This window comes from Helicoverpa armigera, chromosome 30 (genome assembly GCF_030705265.1).
Source record: "Helicoverpa armigera isolate CAAS_96S chromosome 30, ASM3070526v1, whole genome shotgun sequence".
NCBI lineage: Eukaryota > Metazoa > Arthropoda > Insecta > Lepidoptera > Noctuidae > Helicoverpa > Helicoverpa armigera.
In genome coordinates, this window is record NC_087149.1 from 5039794 (window position 1) to 5050376 (window position 10583).

At 39.6% G+C, this 10583-nt stretch overlaps 1 protein-coding gene across 1 annotated transcript; it reads left to right on the forward strand.

Moving 5' to 3' along the window:
- The first annotated feature begins 228 nt into the window (after positions 1–228).
- LOC110381571 (serine protease snake) lies at positions 229–9932 on the forward strand. The gene is made up of 10 exons (XM_064042783.1): positions 229–298; positions 3171–3277; positions 3919–3986; positions 4673–4713; positions 5273–5316; positions 5479–5591; positions 6163–6312; positions 6736–6862; positions 9125–9259; positions 9743–9932. Exons 2-10 carry the CDS (start codon positions 3254–3256, stop codon positions 9920–9922), a joined length of 882 nt encoding a protein of 293 aa, XP_063898853.1. The 5' UTR covers positions 229–298; positions 3171–3253; the 3' UTR covers positions 9923–9932.
- Positions 9933–10583: the final 651 nt, after the last annotated feature.

Below are 10583 nucleotides of genomic sequence, written 5' to 3' on the forward strand. Positions count from 1 at the left end.
TTGCCTACTAGGCGACCACGACTTTATTTCTCTCTACTTACCTACCCAGTAAAAATAACAACTAATCGGACTACAAATAGTTGCCAACGACAGCAACTGAAAATCACACAGTTTATGAAAAGCCTAATAATAAAAACGACATGTATTTAATTTAACAATACATGTTCAAATATTAAACGGCTTGTAATACAAAACGGTTGTAAATCCGCCATTTTGTATTCAGAAATGAATCGAACATACACAGTTGTTTTGTTATTATTTGTTTATTTTTCTTTTGTTTTAAGTAAATATGCTGAAGGTATGTATCTTTAATTATATTTTACAAGTCTTTTGAAGACCTAAAAGGAATATTTAAAAATGCTCGTTAAAATCATTACAAGACTTTTCTAACAAGTCCAAACACAGCTATGATACGATATTCTATCATGAAGTTCTAGTTTATAACTTCCAGGTCCATCATCAGATCTGTTCGACAGTACCTCATTATTATATTGTCAACTGCCTCGTTGGTCTAGCTGTCGTAAGTGCAGCTGCTGAGCACGAGGTCTCGGGTCCCATTCCCGAGTCGGGCCGAAATCGCTTTGTGGGTTTTAGAAGACTTTCACAAAGCAGGCCGGGGCAAGGAAGTTGGTGATTGATACACCCGTGCATCGGAGAGCACGTAAATGTCGGTCCTGCGCCTGATCTCTTTCCGGTCGTGTCGGATTGGCATCATCTCATCGCGCTATGAGAATGAATGAATAGGGAGTGCACCTGTGCCCAAGCAAATGCTTGTGCACTTAATATGTCCTGCGCAGTTGGCTGATCTCCTTACATGAGAACTACCATCGGTTTCACGCACTCCCCGAGGGAAATACTTTTCGCATCTGAATAAGGAATAAACATCCATACCCACACACTTTCGCGTTCATAATATTCGAATTCGAAGCGAATCAATGATCATAACGTTTTCAATAGCTTTGAAAACATAAACCTATTACTACTTTATAACATTTTGTCATAATAATTGCGTACTTTTTTGGGTCGGGGGTTTTTTTTAATTTATAATTTTATTTTATTTCATGGTTTTTTAAAGGAGCTCCTTAATGTTTCCTTCTTTTTATGATGGGTTCGCTAATGCGATCTCAGCCAAAGGAAGCTGTTTAACAATCCTCATGACAAACTGGCTCTGGGAGAATTGCACAGATTGAGAAACAATAAAGATGGACCTTTGTTGATCCAGGGTTATATATCATTCTAGGGTTTCATCCGCCACATCCCATTTCCAGCATTAGGTTCTCGTCAATTAGAAACATGAAGAAAACTAGTCAAGACAAATTAAACGAGCCCAAACTCGATGGGTTTACTAAAAGGCAGTTCAGGGTTACCTATCTTCGTGTCCTAACAGCAGACCAGCTCAGTGGTTCCAGAAGACATTAGTATTTCAAATTTTAGATCCCACATATGCTTGCAAGTAAACTGAGCGTGTAACATTCCTGTCACACCTAACAAACGAGCTGATGACCTTGAAGACCTGAACCGATTTCCACCAAACATAGCTAAGAACACTCCCGAATGACATTCCTTTTAAACAAAAAAAACCGCATTACAATCGGATCATCCGTTTGGGAGCTACGATGCCACATACACACACACACACACAGACACGTCAAACTTATAACACCCCGTCGTTTTGCGTCGGGGTTAAAAAGAATGGTTTGCGACGGGAAATTCCTAAAGATTTAATATAACGAGCAATACAAGAGGTATCAAAAGGTTAAAAATAAAATTAACAGCTGATAAATATGGAGTCCCTAGATCAAGTTGGCAACGGTACCAGAAACAAGATTCTATAAAGGATTTTAGCGCAGATTTATAACCTCACAAATTTTCACTGAAAAGAAGAACAAAATTTACAAATTATACATTACATGGTATGTCCAAGCCTCCCTACCATAGGGAGCATTGGACACTTTGACTTAGTTTATAAAAAAAAATCGGTAAAAACTTAAGTAAAACGGTTTTATCTTATGTGCACTGAAAACTAGAAAATAAAAAATAGTTACTTACCTGTCAACCTACGTAGGTGGTCCCGGTCATATTAGACTAAAATAAAAACGTGGGGCCCATAAACTATTGCTGTAGTACCTCTTCTAGAGGTATAATAGGTGTGGATTGCATCGACTTACTATAATCGTAACTGGAGATTTTTGACAATCAATCATTAATAATAGAAAATACACATACCTTTCATTAGTTTTCTCTTTATAACGATCCGAAACCGCAACAAAATATTTAAGTACTTTTACGAGTGTTTGTTCTTGACAACTCACAGAAATGCCAGATAGTCTATGGATGAACACCGTTACCAGTCGGTAACGTAAACTACCCAATAAAAAAAAAAAACTATGATCAAATCAGAATAAAAGGACCCCCCCCCCTTTTAATCTGATTTGATCATGTCTCCCAACTGCCCATCTCTCCCCTACCTCCCCTATAGATAGACAGATTTTGGCAGATCTGTCAAAATCTCGACTTTAATTTAGTTCAACTTGTCAACACGCTCGATAGTGTAGCGCTAGTGTAGTTTGACAATGTCAATCACGAAACTTTAAGGTAGAATTCCGTGGGTCGCGATTGTCGCAGCCGCGCGCGACAAAAGTCAACCTATGAAAATGTATGGCACCGCTGCCGAGGGCCGCGACAGTCGCGCGCGGACGACGAATTTCGTGAGCCGCTGGCGGCCGTACGCTTCTCAACATGGTCTAGCGCTTAATAACATCTATAGAATTTTAGTAAAACCAGAATTAAATTGTTGACAATGCCGCGAGCAGCTTACGAAATTCGTCGGCCGCGCGCGACTGTCACGGGCCTCGGCAACGGTGCCATACATTTTCATAGGTTGACTATTGTCGCGTCCACAGAATTCTACCTTTAGATCGAAGTCGAAGTGAGAGTGATGTCGAAGTGAGTTGTGATATTTTATAGAATCGACATGCTGAAGAGTTTGAATCTTTCTTTGCTTGTACGCCTTTATCTCAAGAACTAAGTACCAGACTGGACTGTTTTGAAAAAATATTTCAGTGTTAGATAGCCGGTAGCCCGTTTATCAAAATAGATTATAGCTTTTTATCAAATTTTGGCAATGGTATGTAGCTTTCACCCAATAGTTATATGATGATTATTTTCAGACACTCCTTGTGAATTACCTGACGGGAGTGAAGGAATCTGCTTCAACTTGGAGCACTGTGTTGAAGGGCCCGCAGGCAAAACTATGAGAAATATTGTTTATCCAAAGGTAATTTTGTAAATAACAATTCGGAACGACATGGATCGGGTCGAGCGAGCGATGATATTACCTATATTTTATTTACGTATTCGAGCGACAAAAAACGGGGTGGTGAGCGGGAATTACAGTGAAAACATGTTGTAATAGGTGAAACTTGGGTATACCCAAGTAACATGTTACGGAGGAACAGGACCTACATAAGAAAGTGTAAGGGAGCATATAAGTGTGTACATAGAAAGAGTACACAAGGACCTACACTCAAGGGAGTACATAATTATGCGAAATATTATGAAAGAAATGTGACGTCACAGGTAAATTAGGGTGATCAGCATGCCCATAGTGCTCATTGGTAGATTCACCATAGATGCGGGAAGAAGTTATCTCAGGTTGCAGGCGATTCACGGAACCTCGACATCTGCCGAGACTTTAGGTTGCGGGGAACATCATCATCTGCCGAGGCTTTTCCCAACTATGTTGGGGTCGGCTTCCAGTCTTACCGTATGACGCTGAGTACCAGTGTTTTACAAGGAGCGACTGCCCATCTGACCTCCTCAACCCAGTTACCCGGGCAACCCAATACCCCTTGGTAAGACTGATGACAGATACACGTGGAACAATTAGTAACTAATCTTTGTTTTTCTAAATTACAGTTCTGTTCAATGGACGTTTTCGTGCCTACATTATGCTGTAAACAGTGTAAATCTGTGGATAACTCCAGGTGATTCTAAATACCACTCTTGTACAGTCAACTTCAGGTCAGTGGTAACAGTTTTATAGGAAAATCGTACTTATTACTATTGAGTTAAGGTGCATGACAGTTACCACTGATGTGCAGTCTACTGTACCTAGCAATATTACTGTCCCACTGTATGACTTCGGCCTCTTCTCATACCAAGAAAGAAAGAAAGAAAAAATATTAATTGACACAAGCCATACATACACATAGAAAAAAAACAAAAACCAAACAAAAGGAACAAAACACAGACATACAGAGAAGGAATTAGTGTTTATTACCAAGAGCACTCAAGAAGGATTGACGATTTTATATTTTGAAGTCCAGGGGCCAGATTCTGCTAAGTTAATTATGTCAAAGTTGAATCGCAATAGCAGTTTTAACCTTAGCGGGCATTCTGCTACTAATAAGCAATCATTTACCTACTTACCTATAGCGGAATGCCACATACGCTTCAATCGTAATTGAGTCTTGATTGGATCTCAATCGGATGTGAATTGTATGTCGCTTAAGTAAAATTAGTAGAATCGCGCCCCAAGTTTCGTTCAGAGTCATTGGTGTCCAAGATACAATTAGATTTTTTTTATCTTAAACTTTATTGACACTTAACTCAATATTAAATTAGACATTGAAATAAAACGACTTTTATAGGTACTTATTTTATTCTGCAGCGAACCAGAAGCTATAATGCGGGGGGCAGGTTTAGCTGGTGGTAAGACCTCATTTTTGACATCTTCAATAGTTCAGAACTCGTCAACATAGGCACGATGGTCACTCCTGTTTATGATCTCTCTCGGGTGGTGTTAGATTGTCGTCCCATCGCGCTATGAGAGTGAAGGAAAAGTGAGTGCACCTGTGTCCGAGCCGACCCGAGCAACGTTTCACCACTTGGCAAGTCTGGTTGTCAGAATTTCTGCCACAGATGTTCAAATGACAGCCGGCACCCACCAATTTATCGTGCTTTCCGAAACACGGAGGAACTCGTCATGACAAGATGGTCATCCAAGGACCGACCTCACCAAGCGTTGCTTTACCTTATCGATCGACCGGTGTGGCTGTTAATTAGCTACGAGCTTAGTTAAAAATAAACCTTATCCATCGTACCACAAAACCTTTTAAACATCTGTTGAACACTTGTCTAAAAAAATCTGATTATGATGTAGAAACAAGGTCTGTTTTGCAGCCACACTTTTTTAGACTTATGTGTTCTACAGAAGTTTAAGTTTTTGTGGTCAGGCTGATATGTTTAATAATTTGTGTACAATTCGCAGTAGTCGGCGGCTTCGACGCCGAAGGATATAAATATCGTCACATGGTAAGTTATAATCTTATGTATGAAAATGAGTTGTTGTTCGTTCGTTTCGTTCAAATTTTTATCCATTTTCGGAAAGTAGTTTTGTTGAAAATGCGCTAAACAACAATTGCTCTATACACAATTCTTACCTATGCAATCTAATCTCTATGTTCATTTCACCAGGCTCTGCTAGGCTATGGAGAAGATCCAAAGAATGCGATGTGGCTGTGTGCTGGCTCCATCATCAGTGACTACTATATCCTCACTGCAGCTCACTGCACCTCAAGTCCTATCTCGTAAGTCATCATCATCTGTCTAGCCTTGTCACAACTTGGGGTCGGCTTCCAGTCTAACCGGATTCAGCTGAGTACCAGTGTGCCACATGGAGCGACTGCCTATCTGACCTACTCAGTTGACGGAGAACCCGATAACCTTATTCTCGTTGTCTAAGTTCCGGTTACCATTTAAGACTGCCAAGGATATTCAAATGACAGCCCAAACCTCAATTTTTCCCCAATTGCCTCGCCTTTTCCACTTTGACAAGATGCAGCTGAACACCAGTGCTTTACATGGAGTGTGTGCCTATCTGACCTCCTCAACCCAGTTACCCGGGCAACCCGGTACCCTCAAGAGCTCTGCCTCATTTAGACGCCATCGCGACGTCGCCAGCGGTGCAGGTCTGGCTACTTCTGGTATCCGATGGTCGCCAAGTCGAGTGGCCATGGCGTCTCGACAGTCAGTTCGTAGAAGAAATCGCACGCTGACTGGCGACCACACTGGCGGCTGAGTGAGCGAGGTGCACTTGACTGTGTAGGTACATTATAGAACCATGTTGTATGTTTTCACAATTAGTGTTTTTATTTTCAGAGGTATAAAATTCGCAGCGCTGGGCGTACTGAGACGAACTGATGACTTCCATATGTGGCAGATATATGATATCGCGCAAGTTATACCATATCCTGACTATGAACCACCTTCTATGTACGATGACATCGCGTTACTGGAGACCACGTCTAGGTAAGACGATAGAACCTGATGTTTTTAACACGCTTTTAGCTTCACTTGTAACTATGTATGTAAGAAAATCTTGGAATCTTAATTTGACCCACTTCCCGGTCTCCGATTAGGATGAAATTTTGCACACATTCTCAGTGTCTTGAGTCTTGGATGGCATAAACGGCCCTGACTCTGTCGGAATCGGATCGCTTCTCATTCGCGTTGCGCATCTCAGGAGAAAGAAAAACACGCTAGTCATGTATTGTCATGAGAACTCAGAGCGTGTGCAAAATTTCATCCCAATCGAAGACCGGGAAGTGGGTTAAATTATGATTTAAAGTTTTTCTTACATACATAGTTACAAGTGAAGATAATATAAGCGTGTTAAAAATAAAATTTAATATAATATAAATGGAAGATGTGAGACATACACAAATGTTTCAGAATAAGATACAACGCGGAAGTAGCCCCAGCATGTTTGTATAAGAGTCATGACATACCTGACATCGCCGCGGCCGCCGGCTGGGTAGACCTCGCCAATAAGCAACCCGTGCCTGAACACTTGCAAATCGTAAGTAAAGGACTGGAAGAAAATTTGAAAATTGCCTCTATTTTTCTTCCTGCCCTGTTCCTAAGTTATTTGATGTCGGCGTAATATATTTTACGCTTCCATTCCTCTTTGACAGTGGATACTCCAAAGTATCTCTCTTATGTAGTCTTATGTAAAGACGCCAGCTGGTCAATCAAATCTGTACAATTTTGCCAATCAAACATATCATATCATATCATTTATCATATCATATCATTTATTGCATTCCATAATGTACATTTGGTGGAAAATATAAAATAATAGTGGTAGTCACAATTATGGACCCTGATGGGCACAGCAAATAGTTAGAAGAGAGGAAGGCGTTTAATGTAATATAGTAGGCAGTATGTAGTATATTATTTAAGTATTTATTTATATTATAATATTGCATATATCTTTGTGTAGCATAACTTCGTTTTATACTTTTTTTTCTTTATATGTTGCTTTTATTAATTTTAAGTTATTTCTTTATCGGTAATATACTCGTTGATTGTATAGTATGCTTTTTTTAATAAAATTTGTTTTAAGATATTCAGGAACTTTGTGTCACTTGTTTCGTCCTTAATTTTGTTGGGCAATTTATTATATATTTTGATGCACATCACGTAGGGGCTGTTGGAGTGTAGTGTCATGTTGGAGGTAGGTAGCATCAGCATATTTTTGTGTCTCAGTGATCTATTGGTGTGTTTGTCTCCGCGTTTGGTAAAGAACTTTGAGTATCTCCTAACGAATTTACATATTTCTAATATGTAGATGCATGGTAATGTGAGTATTTTGTGTTTTTGGAAATAGGGTTTGCAGCTGTCTGTTTGTTCTATGTTTGTTAGTATGCGGATTAGTTTCTTTTGTAGAGTGAAGAGTGATGGTGCGTCGGTGCTGTTTCCCCACATGATGATGCCGTAGCTGAACCAGGAGTGCGCATATGCGTAGTAAGTACTTAGAGCAGTTGGTAGGTCTGTGGTTACCTTTACTTCGCGGAAAGCGTAAACAAATTTGGAGATCTTGGATTTAATATTTTGTATGTGCGTCTTCCAGTTAATATGAGTGTCTATGGTAAGTCCGAGTAGTGTGAAGTTGTCGACAACATCTATTTTTGTATTGTTAGTTGAGAAGTTAATTGTTATTGGGGATTTTTGATAGGGGTAAAAGGTCATTATTTTAGTTTTTTTTATAATTTATTTCTAGATTATGTTGGTCCATCCATTCTGTAGTTTTATTAAGTATGGTGTGAAGCTTTGCGTTTATTTCTGTTTCGTTATTGCATGAGGTGAGGAGGGAAACGTCGTCCGCGAATAGTACACTAGGCTCATTCATGATTTTCGGAAGGTCGTTTATGTAGATAAGAAATAGCAAACATCCAATTACGCTGCCTTGTGGAATTGAGGAGTTTAAAATTTGTTTTTCTGATCTTACGTTTAATATTTCATTAGTGTCCTGGTTAAAGTAGTCAATTTCTACATATTGTTCTCTGTCCTTAAGATAAGACTCGAACCATTGGTGGGTAACACCGCGAATTCCTATTTTGTATAGTTTGTCCAACAATATACTAAATTGAACTCTATCGTATGCCTTAGTCATATCAAGTAATATACCTACTGCGTATTTTTTATTATTTAAAATGTTAATCACTTCTTGAATGTATTTATAAACTGCAAGTGTGGTTGACCTATGTTTGCGAAATCCGTTTTGTCCCTCATCAAAAATGTTGAATCTCTCGCAGAAGTTATATACCCGATTGCACATAGCTTTTTCAAATAATTTTGAGGCCGTTGGCAAGAGTGCTACAACATTAACCTTCATCTGTTGTAATTATTTTGAAAATGTAATTTAGATCTGTAAATAATATGTAAGTACCTGCATATAATAAAAAGTAAAAAAAAATACAGATTTAGGTAGGTTTATGTGCTGTCGTCTATACATACCTACTCCTTTATGTAAGACCTCTTGTGAATCCTCCTGTGTATTTCCTTATATTCTCTCACCAAATACTCCCCCTTTGTACTTCTTTATGACCATTACCTTCTTTGTATGTCAAGACCTTTTTCTCTGGAACACGATATAGGTGTTATTACTTATCAATGTTTTTTGCTTTCATTCCGCCAAAATTGATCGTGAACCAAAAATTTATGCGCTTTATTTTATAAAACACGGTTATTTTCAAAATTGGAACTGAAAATGCATAGGACGTTTAAGTACGTTGTTGATGAACATGGGCCTCATTAAAACATTGGGTTTATATTTCAGGTGTATATGACAAAGTTCTCTGACGAGGAATGCAGAAGACAGTTCCCACGACATGAACATCATCTTCAGAAGGGCTATGACAACGTCACTCAAGCTTGCTACGCGGATATTTATAATTTTGGAGATACATGTGAGGTGAGGCCTAGCGAGTAGTGCAATAATATAATGGCGTCCACGGCCGATTTCGGCCACGGCGGCTGTTCTCATTTAAGGAGATCAGCGGCTGGCTGATCTCCTTAAATGAGAACAGGACATATTATAGTGCACGAGCATTTGCGCAGACACAGGTGCACTCCCTAAGTATTCGCGATGGGACGGCAATCCGACACGACCGGAGAGAGATCAGGCGCAGGACCGACATTTACGTGCTCTCCGAAGCACGGGTGAATCAATCACCAACTTACAGACTACGGGCTGCTTAAATAAATATTTTGGGGGCTCCCATACAACAAACGTGATTTTTTTGTCGGTTTTATAAATAATCTTACGGAACCCTTCGTGCGCGATTGCGACTCGCACTTGGCCGGTTTTTATTCTTGTTGCTTAGTTGTCTAAAAATTTTTGTTTATTTGTTTGTACCTACAGTTTCTTTTGTTTTACCTATCTTCCTGTTCCCAGGGCGAAAGTGGCGGGCCCCTTCAAGTAAAGACGGAAAACTCTAAGAAGTCAGTTTGTGAACACACTATATTTGGCATCACGTCTTTCGGGAAGACTTGTGGAGCTGGCGTGCCAGGGATGTATACCAGGGTCTCACATTACGTGCCCTGGATCGAGAGCCATACTAAGAGGCTGCCTTGAAAGACATTAAAAAAAAAAACAATTTTGTTGTATTTTTTTACGAATTCCTCAATTTATTTGGATTTAAAACAGAGGGTACACAGCTCACTTACATCATCATCCTCCGAGCCTTTTTCCCAAACTATGTTGGGGTCGGCTTCCAGTCTAACCGGATGTAGCTGAGTACCAGTGCTTTACAAGGAGCGACTGCCCTGCCTGACCTCCTCAACCCAGTTACCCGGGCAACCCAATACCCCTTGGTTAGACTGGTGTCAGACTTACTGGCTTCTGACTACCCGTAACGACTGTCAAGGATGTTCAATGACAGCAGCTCACTTACATCAAACACAAAATACATTGGAACTGATTGCTGTGTCCCCCAATTACAGGAAACAGCATTTATTTAATAACTACTGATAACAAAAAAGTTTGACAATCATGTCATTTGTATATCATAATTTTTAACATTAAATGAAATACAGTTGTTAAAACTTGAAAAATTATCATAGTAGGAAAATAATAAATGACAAACGAATATAATAACAATTTTAGAATCATCTGCATAGTCCCACGTTGGGTGCCATATATATTGTAAGGTTGTTCTACAGAGCTTTTCGCCAACTGTTGGGGTCGGCTTCCAGTCTAACCGGATGCAGCTGAGTACCAGTGTGTTACATGGGGC